General features: G+C 36.2%; 1 protein-coding gene across 4 annotated transcripts in view; it reads left to right on the top strand.

Moving 5' to 3' along the window:
• RAPGEF6 (Rap guanine nucleotide exchange factor 6) overlaps positions 1-16303 on the top strand; it is a 235079-nt gene that overhangs the window by 167453 nt on the left and 51323 nt on the right. For all 4 annotated transcript variants that reach the window (XM_077825108.1, XM_077825110.1, XM_077825106.1 and 1 more), the window contains 9 exons: positions 786-966; positions 1833-1969; positions 2678-2836; positions 3934-4086; positions 4814-4978; positions 7915-8022; positions 8396-8599; positions 9564-9672; positions 11724-11967. In XM_077825108.1, the coding sequence (XP_077681234.1) occupies positions 786-966; positions 1833-1969; positions 2678-2836; positions 3934-4086; positions 4814-4978; positions 7915-8022; positions 8396-8599; positions 9564-9672; positions 11724-11967 (1460 nt within the window). The remainder of the gene's footprint in view (positions 1-785; positions 967-1832; positions 1970-2677; positions 2837-3933; positions 4087-4813; positions 4979-7914; positions 8023-8395; positions 8600-9563; positions 9673-11723; positions 11968-16303) is intronic.

The following is a 16303-nucleotide window of genomic DNA, read 5'->3' as shown; positions in this document are numbered from 1 at the left end:
AAAGCTGAGCTTGTACAATAACTATACTACATGCATCTGACAAAGTGGGAATTCATCCACGAAAGCTTATGCTCCAATACGTCTGTTAGTCTATAAGGTGCCACAGAACTCCTTGCTTCTTATACTACCTAGGTTTCTAACAGCACTTTATCTTCCAACTACACTGCATGATCTTTCAATGGTTCCCCAGCTGTGCCCCATTGAAATACTTGCCAGAAACAGACAGGAGTGGAGGAGCTTCGTCACTGCCCTAAACGCCAGAGGCGTAATGTGTACATACTAACTAACTAACTAACCTGTATGAATTGTGGTTTAGATCATTTAGATAATTTGAGTTCAACCAGCAACATATAAAATTGCAATGGTTGTATATATGTACAAAGATAGAGAATGTATGGTGCAAGATACTACTTTTGTTTTCCTAAGTCAGGGATGACTACAATTCATGAGTGACAACATATATAGTCATCCCTGATTTATGAAAAAAATACTTCTCTGTCCTCTTATGTATGCTTTTTATATAAAATATAAAAACAAATGCATTTACATCACCAGATAGATATTTATACCAGTCTTTCTGTAATAGTAAATCTCATTGTAGTATCTTTCCTTAAGTATTCAAGTGGTAAACATGTTGAGCTATCATAACTTGTAGCTCATAATTATTGGTCAAAGGATACTTTTTCATTTTGTGGTATAAACTGACTGGGACTATAAGCTTAGGCCATAAATGGTTAAAGCTGTGTAGAAATTGAATTTACTGCCTGATCATTTCTTTTCTACAGGCTACAGAAAGTGATATGGGAGATGTAGATTTAACAGGCCTCCCAGAAGCACCTGTGGACTCTGAAGATGAAGAAGAAGAAGATGAAGATATTGACAGAACTTCAGATCCGTTACTGGGGCGAGATGTTGTACGAGAGTGCCTTGAAAAAGAACCTGCAGACAAAACAGATGATGACATTGGTGAGAGAGACCTTGATATGATCTATTTTATAACTCAAATAATAAAGACTTCTTTGAAATCTGTGTAAGTACATAATTATTAATAAATAGATAGCCTTATAACTATAGATGATGCTTTTCAGAGATTTTTTACAACTTTTGTTGTCCCAAAGAATTTATAAACTAAACTAGACTATTATTCTCTTCTTATATTTATTATGAGAAATTAGGTGTTTGAAAATATTAGCACTGAGATGCTAAATACTTTGGTGATTACAGTTTGCTAATGTGGGGGGTAGGGAGGGAGTAATTTTAACTACCTGAAGCTGGCAAATTTGTTTTTGAATTTTTGGCAGGGCTGATATTATCACGGTATAAAGAGGCTGAATTTAAGTTCCAAGGAATTTGAGTCAAAAAGAGATTTCTGCAAGCGCCAAGCTGAAGTTGGCATTAGTTTAACACTAAAATAAAAATTGAAATAGTTTATACTTTTCCTCTGGTTATTTCTCTGAACACTGAAAAATGATTTCATGTTATTGATATTATCTAGCTTACAATCATCATTCAGCAAAAATACTTTATAACTTTTCTAAAGGCTTGAAGTTCAAGTGCTTTTATGCTTAGCTTGATATCATAATTTTACGCTTGATGCCATAATAGTCAATCAGAGCACAATCAAGATTGAAAAGCCAGGTTCCTTTTATTAATGTTGATTGTAAAATGCATGCTGTGCTCATTTAGCCACAGGCACTAATAGTGATTGAAATACCACTGAGCAATTCCTTCAGTGAGTTTAACTCTGAGGTTTAATATACCTGCAGGGGGTAATGGTACCTTAGAGGCACAGGCCTTGCAGTCTTCAAATCAATGTTTCCTTTATCTAATAGAGCAATTACTGGAATTTATGCATCAACTCCCAGCCTTTGCAAACATGACCATGTCTGTAAGAAGAGAGCTTTGTTCAGTTATGATATTTGAAGTGGTAGAACAAGCAGGAGCCATCATACTTGAAGATGGACAAGAAGTAAGTTATAGAACATAACATAATTTAAGCACTGTATTATACTGAAACTCCGGGTATTAATATGTTCAAATCTAGACATACAATAGCATTAAACAATTTGTATGTATAGTACTTGAACAGTAATCTGGTATATTACAATTTATTTGTGTACTGCTACCTAATAGTTAGGGGTTATTTTACAAAAATGTATTTATAATGTCATAAAAGAATGGGTCATTTGTAGCAGTAAAAAAATAAAATTGTCTGTCCACGAAATAATATCCCTTTTCTGAAGTAACCTTTAAAAAAATGTTTTTGATCTGGTGCAATTGTTACCCATTGGCTTAACTCAACTCTCCTCTTGTGCAAATTTGTGTTTCCAGTGATCATGTTTTAATGCCTATGTAAAAAATATAGTATCATGCCATAGTCTTCGTTGTCAAAAGGGTAGCAACAGGACATGCAAATATTTGGAAATTATTAGCACTTGGTAGATTGTGGAGCTAGAAATAAGCTTTTTTATTTTGGCTCATCTTTCATTTACTGCTTACAAGTCAGTGGACAGCAAACAGCAGTCCTTGACATGTTGTATTGAATGAAATGTTACAAAATTGTAATGACAGCATATTTACTACCACATGGGTAAATACTTCTGGGAGATAAGCATTGAATTATCTTTCTTATTAGAACTTGCTGAGAGATCCATACTTTTTTTAAAATTCATTCTAGCTTGATTCTTGGTATGTTATTTTAAACGGCACGGTGGAAATCAGCCATCCAGATGGGAAAACTGAAAGTCTCTGTATGGGAAATAGTTTTGGGATTACCCCTTCTTTGGATAAACAGTACATGAATGGAGTGGTTAGGACCAAAGTAGATGACTGTCAGGTAAGATTATACCTGTGTATAATTTTCTCACAATTTTAAACGGTTAATAAAAAAGATAATATGGTTTCATCTAACATAATGATATTTATTTCGGAAATAGAATGAAGGAAGTTGGCACTTGGTGGGGGTGAGACACTTGGAAGGGTGGGCACTCTGTTAAGTTAGGGCTTGTCTACACAATGCGTTAGTCTGCAATAGAGGGGTGAAATTCCAGTGCACACTAGCATGTTGTGCACTAAATGGCTCATGTGGGCCCTTGAGGCACATGTGAAAAAGTAGGATTGCCAACAGTCCCTTATTAAAAGGCATGTTTTCCACTCTGTACAACAAGATCAGGAGTTGCTGAGTGCTGCAAAAAGCAGCAAGAATTACCGCTGGTGATTGTAGGTGAGTACTGATTATTATTATTATTATTATTATTAATAATAATTATGATAACAATATCGGGAGAAAGGGAAGGACGGGGATGCTAAAAAACAGTCCCTTATTTTTGAAATGCAATGTTGGCAACCCTAACTAAAAGTTCCCTCGTGCAAGTTACAGGGCTACATTAACACACACTAGGGAACTTTTGGTGTGGGCCAGCAGGGTCCACACGCGATAGTTAGTGCACAACAGGCTAGTATGGACTAGAATTCATACCGTTCTAGTACAAACTAAAACACCATATAGACAAGCCCTTAGTTGTCGGTTCTCCCTTCTTATTTTGGAACAATTTTCTTGTATATTGCTATCATCTGAGAAACAGGAACTTCTGTGTTGTGCTGAAGTAGCTATTTACCACTTAAGGTCATGGTATTTCTGTGTGTTTGAAATGCTTTAAGAACAGTTAAACAGAAAATATCCATTTCCACTTTTTACAAGCTAAGTTCTCTTTTAAGATTGGTCTTTGCACAGTAACTTGTAGTACTGTATGAGGGATTATCAATTTAACTTGGACTCTGTTTACAATTTAATATCTAGTGGAACTGGACAGGACTGGACTGATGTCAAATGGTATGCTATCGCTATTGCATTACATTTGCCCAGGTTTAGTGCGTGGAGATGTGTTTATGTACTACAGGTTTATTAATTGTCCCCATATTGTTCTGGGTCAGTTTGTTTGTATAGCCCAGCAGGATTACTGGCGGATTCTGAACCATGTGGAAAAAAACACTCATAAAGTCGAGGAAGAAGGAGAAATTGTTATGGTAAAGGAGCACAGAGAGCTAGATCGCAGTGGAACCAGGAAAGGACATATAGTTATTAAGGTGATTTTCTTTATTTACTTATTTCAGAGTAACAGCCGTGTTAGTCTGTATTCGCAAAAAGAAATGGAGTACTTGTGGCACCTTAGAGACTAACCAATTTATTTGAGCATGAGCTTTCGTGAGCTATAGCTCACTTCATAAATTGGTTAGTCTCTAAGGTGCCACAAGTACTCCATTTCTTTTTATTTACTTAATATTCTACCTGTCAATCGCTAAAAATGTAATTTGTCAGAAAATACAGTGGGAACCTGGAACAGATATTCACATTTGTCTGTCCTACAACAGCTCAATAGAGAGTTGATTAGAAAGGATTTATATTTTTATATAAATACAAAATCTGCTTCCTATTAATAAAGCAGGATCTATTCAGTACATATTTTCTGGTTTTATGTTAGAAACCACTGGTAGTGTCTTTACATGCATTAATCTGTGTTGTCTTGGATTAGAAGAGGGATTTTAAAACATACTAAAAAATCGATGGAGTGTTATTGTGTGTGCAAACCAAATGCTATTATAAATGCCAAGATAGTGCATAGTCTTACAAAATGTTTAATATGTGAACTGAACTTAAACACACTGATACTTTTTCTTTCTAAGAGTTTATCAGTCACTCAGTATAATTTGAAAAAAAAAGTGCACTATGCATGCTTCAAAGCCTGGATATCATCACTGGGGTGATGATATTGTGTGATACTTCATGAAAGCCTTTTGCACTTCTATTTTTAAGGCAACACCAGAGCGACTCATCATGCATTTAATAGAAGAACATTCTATTGTGGACCCAACTTATATAGAAGATTTCCTTTTAACATATAGGACATTTCTATCAAGCCCATTGGAAGTTGGGGATAAACTCCTAGAGTGGTTTAGAGTGGACAACCTCAGGGATAAGGTTGGTGTCAAATGAACAGACCAGCTTTTGTGGTGAAAATATTATCGATCTTTAACCTTTTTTTGTGGTGCTGATAAAGTCTGACTGTTCCATGATGATCTAAAAATAAATATTTTTATAGCAATATATTTCAGTAGCATAAAAAGGTATTCTTCCACATAGTTGCACACATGTAAGTTTTGATTCTAAATTCAGATATGCCAGATCATAGCCTCTAAAATGTGTAAATGCTGATCTTAATATGTAAATGCCAGTGTATCTGAAATCTAAGTCAAGACCTATTGTTCACAAATTCCACATAGAGCAAATATTTTCAACTCTCTCATATTCTGGGTACAATCAGCCCTCTCAGAAGACCCATTTTTGCCAGTAATTCAGGTCAAGTAAGTGTCCATAATTTTCTGGGCATATCACTGTTGCCTTCATGACAGCATTGGACCTATCTTCCATTGTTTTCTTGGAAAATAGCTTTCCAAGGCTGCAAGTACATTTGATTTAAGCAGCTTTCTACAAACCATGCACCTGAAGTTATGCCACCACAGAAAAGGGTTGTAGATGGTGCAATTGATGAAATTACAATACTTCTGTATATGGAAGTAAGTGAAGTTCTGTATGAATATACACGTGCGCACAAAATAAAACCTATATGGTCTGATGGTTTTTGTTCGTAGCCTATTCAAAACAGATGGCAATAATGTTCTTAGCTGACTTTTTTCATATATACTAGAGTTGACCTAGAACAAAACCTGTTGACCAGTGAAGGAGCTAGTATTTAAAATTACAGTCTTTTCTGTGTTTTGCAGCTAATTTCATGTTGTTCTTTCTCCCTTTTTTGTGCCATGCATTTTGACAATTAGTGTTAGTTGGTTTTTTTTTTTAAATTAAAAATGTGAAAATTGTGTAGATCTACAGAGAATATCTGCCACATGATTTTAGTAGTCTGTCTGACCTGATTATTCCATATTGTGACAGAATGTACTTCTGTGTCCACATCCTACACACTATTGTAATAAAGTATTGCTTGTGAGATACCATTTAAAAACTCATAGTTTGCTGATCAATAATGTCATGGCAAAATGCACGTAGCAGTATTGTTATTATATGTGAAGTTATAAACATAAGATGAGGTCATGACTAAAACTGTGTTTTCCAGGGGAGTCTGGGGAGTGGCCAAACCAGTCCCTCAAAGACAAAGGGCAAGCTGACACTTCAGGCAGGTGTAAACAACGTTGATGGGCCATTACTTGCTAAGTGGCCATCTTTTTTGGCAGGAAAAGGGATGGGGCAAAAAAATCTACATCTTAGCACAGAAACAGCATGGAGTTTCCTTCCACACAGACTGCCTGTCATCCTGAATTTTGTCTGGAAATGTTTTCCAAGGGGGAAGGAACTGACACTATAAAAGGGGGAACAAACACCCCAAGGCACCCCTCCTCTCTTGCTCTCACTCTCTTTGTCCATTGATTCACTGCACTAGAAGGAACAAAGAAAGCAGCCATTAAACAGAAGAAGGGGTCTTGGCCTTATAAGTTTGGCCACTAAGACTGTTGAGTGCAAGTGTTGAGAGAACTTTCTTTCAATTTAACATAGTTTGTTAAGTTAGGCATTAGTTACATTTATTCTTTATTTTTCTTGTAACCATTTCTGACTTTTATACCTCATTACTTGTATTCATTTAAAATCTATTTCTTTTTGTAGTTAATAAACTTGTTTTATTGTTTTATTTAATCCAGTTTGTTTGTTTGGGGAAACTCCATTTGGGATGATAAAATATGTGCATAATATTCCCATTGATGAAATAACAGACCTATATAAATTTGTATTGTCCAGGAGAGAGCTGGGCAGTACAGGGCAAACATTTCAGGGGGAAAATCTGGGATTGGAAGTGTGTTGGGGTCACCCTGCAGTATAATTCAAGCTAGTAAGAGCCTAGGTGTGGCTGGCTGACTGCAGTATACACGCAGACATATAACTGGGAGTGACTTCCATGCCGGAGGCTGTTTGTGAGCAATCCAGACTGGAAGCTACAGCAGCAAAGCATTGTAAAGGACACCCCGGGCTAGAAGGCAGGGGTGACACAGCTGTTCATTAATCTGGATTGTGCCCTGGGTATGTCACACACATGTCAAGCACTTTAAAGATTTTTCTTTTCTGTGCATAATGAAGAGTGACTTAAAAATGGGCTGAGTATATAGATAGTAAAAATGACTTGGGAGGGGGGCCTGGGTTGGATAACATTTTTACCAATGTGAAACTAAAAGCACTTGTGCATACAGCAACTTTTTTGTGGACTTGCAAAGAAAGAAAACTGTCTCAGCAAATAAAATAGGAAGTAATTTATTTTTAGACAAAAGAAACTGCTGTAATTGTTGAGCACTTTTGTTTAATAGAGATTTGAGCAATTGACAGGCTGACTATATTATGAGAGTTGTATAGTAATTCTGAAGCACAGTCAACTGCATTGTCAAAAAATGGAGATAAAGGTTCTCAGGATGTAATGTTTTATTGTTACTATACATTTCCTAGAAATGCTTAAAAAATTGACTGATCATTCACAGTGGCAATTTGAAAAGTGTAAGGTTTCTGAATTAAGCAAAACTAAAAGTACTAGAAGGGAAATTAATTGGCGTTGACTTTGTGTCACTGTAGATAGTAGCCCAGCCCCTCAGATCAAATTTGATTTTTTCTTTTCTGATCAGTTTAATTGTGCAGTGGAGGAAAATGACTCAGGGATTATTTAAAAGCAGTAAAAGTGATCTCTGCTTTTGGTTTACTTCTGTGAAAAGTCTGTGTAACATCAGTGTCGAAAATAATGGCATATCAGATTAAATCCACATAAACAAATGTGTTTACAATGTACATCATCTTTTTCCTTACTATTAACTCCAAAACCAACCCATCCAAAAACCACCCTCATGTTTATCTTGTTTCTGAAGGTCACCAGAGTGGTCTTATTGTGGGTGAACAATCATTTTAATGATTTTGAAGGAGATCCTGCTATGACACGATTTCTGGAAGAATTTGAAAAAAACTTGGAAAATACGGTAGGACTAAAAACTATCAGTGTCATGCTTTCCACTGAGGTGGGTTTTTTACATCTGTGATTTAAGAATATTTTAAAAAGTCTTTGTGCTAGAAGAAGACAATCTACAGTCAGCTTTTAACACAGTCCTATTTGGTCTAAATTGTACATATGGTTGTACAGAATCAAACAGAAATGAGTAGTCTATACCATTTTACTATCTCTTGATGGTATTTCAAGAAAGAAAAGGGTTTGGGGTTTGTTTGTTTTTTTAGTAAGAATTGGATCCTTAAGTTCATAGATCCTTTTTTCTGTGGCATTGTTCTTTTCAGTTGTTCTTCCAATTCTAGATGAAGAAACATTGCATTCCTTTGTGTGTGTCTTCTGATTTACAGAAAATGAAGGGTCACCTCAGGTTGTTGAATATTGCCTGTGCTGCCAAGGCAAAGTGGAGGCAAATTACTCTGCAAAAACCTTCCAGAGACTCACCGCTCTTTTTCTGTCTAGTTGGAGGAAGTGACAAGGGTTTTGGCATTTTTGTAGAGACTGTAGAAACAGGCAGCAAAGCAGCAGAAGCTGGACTTAAGCGTGGTGATCAGGTAAGAAAGTGCATAAAATTATTCATGTTTCAGATGTAATTTTAATAAAAATCCCTCCTGGTTCAACCGAGTACAGTAAATGCCAGATAACATTTGTCTGAAATATAAGACTTCAAATATTACTAATTGGCTCATTATGTTTACCAAACTATGAAGTATTTTAAAGATTTGCAGTTTGCATCTACAGTTCTCTTCTATAGCTAATATATATATGAAAAAACTCCAAAAATATCCTGATCATGGTTTGTTTTAGGAAACACTGGTAAAAAGGGTTGTAATGGGGTACACTCACTCTCGCGAGTGCCCCCTAGCCGAGTGTGTGTGTCTGCACACACACACTGTTTGTTGTGGGTCTTTGCTGACTCAACCCTACGGCCAAGTCTCGCACAGTCTGTTTGGGTGATAAAAGCAAAGCAAACTCCTTCTGGGATATAAGTCCAACCGGGGGCCTATTTCAGCACCCTCTGTAAGGTCCTTCAATGTGCAGCCCTATCCTAGGGCTCAGTCTTCAATCAGTCCAGCAGGGCCTATGAAAGTACCCTGGCCAAACTGTGTCTCAGCCCCTTTTGGGCTCCCTCAAATTATCCCTGCTCTTTAAGCAGTCCTGGACCTGGTGTGGGATCACATCCCCCAGGGCTCCCTGCCTGGAGACTCTTTGCTTCTCTGGGCCTTTCTGGTCCTACCTCTTTAGCTGTGCCACTGAAAGACTTCAGTTTCCCTTCTGGGTGCATCAAAGTCTGACATGTTTGTAGGACATACTTATATTTAAATTGTAGCAGCTAATTTATTCGGATATTTAATAATGCATGTTTTCATAATACCACTCTGATATATAGCTGTATTGTAACTTCTGAAGCATTTCTTGTATCTTTTTTATAATATTAAATAGTAAATGTAGAGAATGGAAAACCCTTTTGTGACATTTAATCTAAAAATTCAGGTTTTTTTCTGTTTCTCCTACAAGATAATGGAAGTAAATGGACAGAACTTTGAGAACATTACATTTGTAAAAGCTGTTGAAATCTTGAGGAACAATACTCATCTTTCCATTACTGTAAAAACAAACATTTTTGGTGAGTAGGCTTGCATAGCCAATGTACAATGAAGGCATCAGGGCCGCACTAAGTTCCACCCAATTTCCTGTGACCCCAAGGAGCCGTTCCAGGAGTTGATGATCACCAGATCCCAGAGGCCATGTCCCTTTTTTGCCTGGGTACTTCCCCTATGCCAGGGTCTGCATGTGGGGGAAGGTGGGAGGGGGCGTAGGGGCAGCATAACCAGCTCTGTGCTCCCTGGGAAATCCTCATGTGACCATTTAAGCAGCTTTATGGGGCCTTCACACAAAGGGGCTGAAAGGGGGCCGATAATCTGACCAAAAGTTTATTCACAAATCCTCTCTGTCACTGGTTTTGACAAGAAATAGCAAAAGATGTAAAATCAGGTTTTTTAAAAAACTTAATAATGGGTGTGAGAGCCATAACATCTTTTTACATCTGAAAGAGAAAATAGAGAATGTATAAAGTATATGTGCAATATCCATTTTAGCTTTACATTGTCATTTATTTACAAATAGCTTTTTAAAATCTCTGTCAAAATACTGGTTATTTTTCTATAACCCAGGGCATACATGGTCTGCATCCAAGAACACAAATACCACTACAGTAAGAACAAGATTCCCCCTAAACATACATGGTTTCTTTTCTTTGATTTATGTTATATCTGAGGTTGCTGGGGTCCTTTCCTCTCCTGGGTCTCATCTGTTACTTCTAATTATTTGTCTTTCTTCACTATTGATTTTCTATTTTTAATTTTTTTTCTTTACATCACTGTAGAGGTCAAAAAATGGCATGAACTTAACTATAGCTTATTGTCACAAACAAAATGAGTACAAAAACAATTTAAAAAAACCCCTTTCATCAAATAACGTACGGTAATACAAGGTGACATGCAACAGTACACCCACTTGTACAACCTTCCTGTATCCGCTTACTCTGGTGCTTACTCTGTCCGCTGCGTGATGTATTTTAACAAATCCATCAGCTGAATCCCTTTGCAAAGACTGTACTTGCTATTCTAATTTTTTAATAGTGCTAAATGACTAATATAGAGCTAGTGAGTTATCAGAGAATATATCAGTGAATCCCCATGCTCACACCAGAATTTCTCCTACAAAGGCGTACAGTCCTAAATTTTGCTATGTAATAGAAGCATGCAATTTGATTTCTTATTTGTGCATAATATGTGCTGCCTGCCTGGTTTGGGTGGAAAACGTGAGTAATCAGCACTGTGCAGCTGTAAGTTGTGTTTCAGTGAGCACAGCCATATGTGTTCAACTGAAAACACTACATTTCTCTGATGTCAGCAACCTCAAAGAGATAAAAAAAAATAAACTGCTTGGCAGGTATTCATGTACAGCTTTGAAGGGCAGGGTATTATGTTATATAACCGAAACACAAATAAAATAGGTATAACTTTTTTCCCTATGGAATGTTTTTTTTCTGGAAATGTCATTGTTACCAGTTGACCAGTTATATCTGATAAGTGTAAAAGAATATTGGATGTGGAATATATTTGATAATATCAATGAAGATAAAAGAAATGTCAGTCAGTAAAGTGGTAAAGTTGACAATCAGTCTTACGGTTGTTCTTAAGAAAACATCTGCATCCCATTACCTAAGAGATACAGACAAAAAGGTTGATTAATGTAAATGTAATGTTTCCCTTTTATCCAGTTAATTGTCTGTAGTGGATGTTAGCAAAGTTTTATGAAATGTGTTGTAATGTTTATTAATAAGAAAAGTGAAAATGATGAAATTTCTTCTACTACTTCATTTGTGATTGGAAATTCCCTCCAGTGCAGTAGTTTTTTCTTTGCAGTCTGTTTTCCTTTAGTCATTTAGGGCCGCCTCTCTCTCCCAATGAATTCAATAGCAAAACTCCATTTGATTTCAGTGGGAAGAGGAAAGGAATATTAAATTGACCATATTGTTAGTGTGCATGTTAACAACTATACTATTCAGTATTTATTTTATAGTGGTAGGTGGGGATGGGCAGAAGAAGGGTTAAAAGAACAAGCTTTCCAGGAGGTAAAAAGAAATTATAATAGGTTTATCTTCTTTTACAGTGTTTAAAGAGCTGCTTAGCAGGATAGGACAGGAGAAAAATGGAGTCCCCCATATTCCAAAAATTGCAGAAAAGAAAAGTAATCGCTACTCCATCCCAGATATGCCCGGAGATATGGAACAGATGTTTCCAAGCGAGAAAGGAAACAAGAAAATCAAAGCAAACACTGTATCTGGTGGAAGAAATAGAATCAGGAAAATTTTAGACAAGACACGATTCAGCATCTTGCCTCCCAAACTATTTAGGTAGGTTAGACTGTTCTGGTAGAAGAGTAACCGTTGTCTAATAAGCTATTATTTTCTAAGTGGCTTAGAATTTTCAGGTTTTATGTGACTGTTGTTTTTTATATACGTATAAGAAAACTGCAGCAAATATGACTAGCAACTGTAGAATTAGACCAAAATAGGTTTGAAAATGCCTTTTCCTTTAATGTGCCTAATTTCAAACCTGCTTTTCTTTTACATCATTTTGAATGCCTATCCACAATATAATTCAAATATCTGATTGATTGTCATTATTCTCTTTAGCACTAATTGTTATAGCATGAATGTGAGGAACTACCTGTGCAATCTGGGCACAGGGAAGCATTAATTAAGTAGCTTTCAGTTTAAAATGAGTGGATATGTTAAATCTGTTCAGGTGCTTTTGTCTATAGCAACCCATTTGGATTAACACCTTTTGTAGCTGTATTTGGAAAAGTGTTTTATGTATGGAATTTTTTCCCTTATGCACGTGGTTCAGTACCTGAAGTTGAATGTACAGTATTCCTTTAATATTTGTTCTGTGATTTACAGTTCAGAAACCTCAACTCAAATCATACAGTAATGACTACTAGCCTTCCAGCTACCAACACCCTGTTATATTCTGAATATATTTACAACATATTCAAAGACTAATTGTTTTAAGTGCTAAGATTATTCTGGATAAGACAAAGCAAATGTAATAGTCTTAAATTACATGTTCTAGGTATTTCAGTGAGCAAACATAGAAATATAATAACACCTCGTTTATTGAGTTTGGATTTGCATTTTAATACATTTGATGTTAACAAAAGTAGAACAACTTTATTTCACAAAAGTTAAACCTGGAAAAGGCCTAATTAGTCAACTTATTTACCCCTTTTCCACCTTTGTTGTTATTCTTTAGTGCTTTGTGTCCTATGTTGTGTCCTGACTCAAGCACTGGCACAATTTGCCTTGGGACACTATTTCAATAGACTAATAGGTCTTATTGTTATGACACTTGTCTTGATAATTCAGCTACATTTTTCTAGTGCTCACTTTCATCCTATTCCTCCTAATTATAAACAAGTTGGACCATTTCCACCCACCCCCAACCTCCTCAAAATCAGTATACTTTTCTTTTAGTCCTTAAGTACATAGAATATCTATAACAATGGCAGAAGTGTTTTAATATAACATGAGATCGAAGTGTGATGCCATTTTAAAGACTAAGAAACATCCCTATCATAGTTCATTTTTCCCCAATGTTAACTTATATTCAGACTTCAGTTGTCAAAGTGGAATCTTCATATGTTGTTTTTATTAGGTCTTTGCATCTGCTTGATTTTGTGTTTTTTTTGTTGTTTTCGTCATCTGGCTTTCTCTTCTGTATAAACCTTGTTATTTACGTTCCTCAGTAGAATCATAGAATTGTTGAAATGTTTACAGTATTTTTCTTGTGTTTTCAACATTGTCTTCTTTCTGTTACTGCATCACCTTCTCAGGGGATTGTTTTGGTAAGAAATTGCCTAATTATATGTTGTTGGGGGTGTACCAATACAACTTTCTCACAATCATGGATGCTTTTTCACTTCTGTGCAGTTTCTTTGGTACTGTTGAATAGCATATATAATTCCAGTACTTTTCTTGCTATAAACTCAAGTCTTACCATTAAGTTTTCATCATCTCATGGGATTTATAGCACCATACGCTGAAAAGTATTGCATCACCCCACTTCTGCCCCTGTGCAATGTGTGGGATGCTTGTAGAATTTTGTGAGGTTACTGCACAATTACATTGAACCCATTTTGGTGATCCGATAATACGATTATAAGCAAGCCTACCATGCCTTTCAGCTGGTGGCCCTATACAGGAAAGAAAAACTGGCACCAGAATTTTGAGTACTCCACTTGGACTAAAAAATTAGGTATCTTGAAAATGCTCGCAGTTTGTAGTATGTTTTTATACTTATCTTAAATTGGTTAGTCTCTAAGGTGCCACAAGTACTCCTTTTCTTTGTAAAAATGATGCCCAACTTGATATTCCCTTTGGTGTTTCATTTCTTTTCTCACATCTTCTCAGTTCCAGTCTTTGACATAAATTCTTTCAGCTCAATAAATCAACACTGTTATCCTTATTGATAAGAACACCACCATCCAAACTATAGTATCTGCTTCTCCCTCTTCATCTTCATCCTCTAATTCACCCCACACTTTGACTTGATTTTGCCATCTGCATTTCATCAATCTATAATTTGTTTACATTTCCATCAGATGCTATACTCACTACTTCTCTGCAGAAAAGCTTACTCTTATTTTCATTTCCTCTCACCTACACTGTTGTAATTCGTGCTCCCTTTCCCCTTAATTGTGTCCTAAAGTTGCAGCCCTTCAGACCTCAGTTTGTCCAAAAAGTGCCCCAGCTCATTCTCTCTGTCTACCCAAAAGCAGAAACACTACTGCTTGCATTCTCAGAAATCTTCACTGGCTTCTCCATTTCTAAATCAGCACACAATTCTTTCTTTGTTTTTAAAACCCTTTCCCCCAATCTCTAATCCATTTTTTTCTGATCCTTAGCCTGTTTCTGAAGCTTCCGTGGTTCTCCTCTTCCTTTTTTCCCCCACGACAGTCACTGTAACCTCACCATCTGGAGCAGAACCTGATTTACTCGGTCTCTTTGCAAATCGTATCTTCAGATCCATCTTTCTTCCTTGTTCTGAGACTCTTAACCTTCTTTGTATAATATATTATCCCACTCTTTTGCTTAATCATTGTCCCTGAAACTTGGCCATTTTCCCTCCTCACCTCTGTCCTATTACAACTATAGATGTTGCTTCTGGCATATTTTAATTTACTGTTATGATTGACTAGAATAATATGTGCTGTCATTAATGATACTTTTGTCTGAGCAATGCTGCATAAAATTGTAGTTATGTATTTTATACAGTACTATAAATAGAGGTGAGATGTATGTAAATGCCTTAATTACATTAAAAAGACTCCAGTGGAAACATTAAAATGAGAGATGAGATAGTTTTGGTTTCATATGGATAGGAACTTTGAGAAATTAAAGTAACCAAAATGTGTTCTGCTAAATAAACCAAAGGGATTTCTTCTTCTTATATCTTAATGCAGAACTCCTCCCTGACTTCCCCGAAATAATACTTAAGAAAAAGTACTTTGCAAATAAATATACACAAAGCCATCAACGTAGTTGATTGTTTTGGGAGGGGTGCTACTAAAATTCCATTTAATAATGGGTAAGACTTTTAAAATTCATTTTACTCTCTGCCACAAGTGAATTATGTTCTTGCTTCCTATATAGAAGCATGACCTGGTGGCTAGAGATTTTTTTTTTCTTTTCTTTTTTTTTTTTTTTTTAAGATGAGTGGCCAAATGCTTACAGTTTTTGCTTTGGCTGCAATTTTCTCAGGGCTGCAACTCTTTCTAGCTTGATGCACCACTCTGCCTAATGTTAGTCACCCTTTATAGTTTTTGTGCTTGGGCCTCTCATTTGCCTTTTTACTCAGTTGATTTGTGTTGCTGGAACACAAATCAAGAAAAGTAGGGTGTGCAAACATCAGCACAAATCAGGTACAAATATCAGCAATTCCTCTTCTTCTTGGAAATATGAACTTTCCCTTTTTATGATCCTGTGAAAGGCCCCAGGTTCCCCGTGGATCTTCCACTTCCCTATTGAGAGCCCAATTTGCAGGATTAAACAGGTCTAGCAGTTTCTCTGCTGGACCTCAGGTGCTGCTTCATTCAGCTCTTGTGTACTTCGTCATGTAATACTCTGGAGCATTTCTGACTGGGGAAGAACCAGAATAGGAAATGTGAAAGCAGTAGCATCCAGGTCCCTTAGAAAAGCTGCTGGATTCAGAGATGTGTTCCTCAATTGGCAGTGCCCCTGTATGGGAGGAAGACACAGGCAGTTTGCTTCATGTTGCAGAGAGAGCAGAGGTCCTTAGGAGATCACAGCATAATCTTAGTTAGGCAACCATCTTTTTATTAGGGCGGTCAATTCATTGCAGTTAACTCATGCGATTAACTCAAAAAAATTAATTGTGATTAATTGCAGTTTTAATTGCACTGTTAAAAATAGAATACCAATTTAAATTTATTAAATATTTTGGATGTTTTTCTACATTTTCATATATTTTGTAATCTGTGTTGTAGTTGAAACCAAAGTGTATATTTTATTACAAATATTTGCACTGTAAAAATGATAAAACAAGAAATAGTATTTTTTTAATTCACCTCATACAAGTACTGTAGTACAATCTGTTGTGAAAGTGCAACTTACAAATGTAGATTTTTTTGTTTTTGTTTTTTGTTTTGTTACATAACTGCACTCAAAA

This window comes from Eretmochelys imbricata, chromosome 8, assembly GCF_965152235.1.
Source record: "Eretmochelys imbricata isolate rEreImb1 chromosome 8, rEreImb1.hap1, whole genome shotgun sequence".
Taxonomy (NCBI): Eukaryota; Metazoa; Chordata; order Testudines; family Cheloniidae; genus Eretmochelys; species Eretmochelys imbricata.
This window is presented reverse-complemented; position numbering and strand designations above follow the sequence as displayed.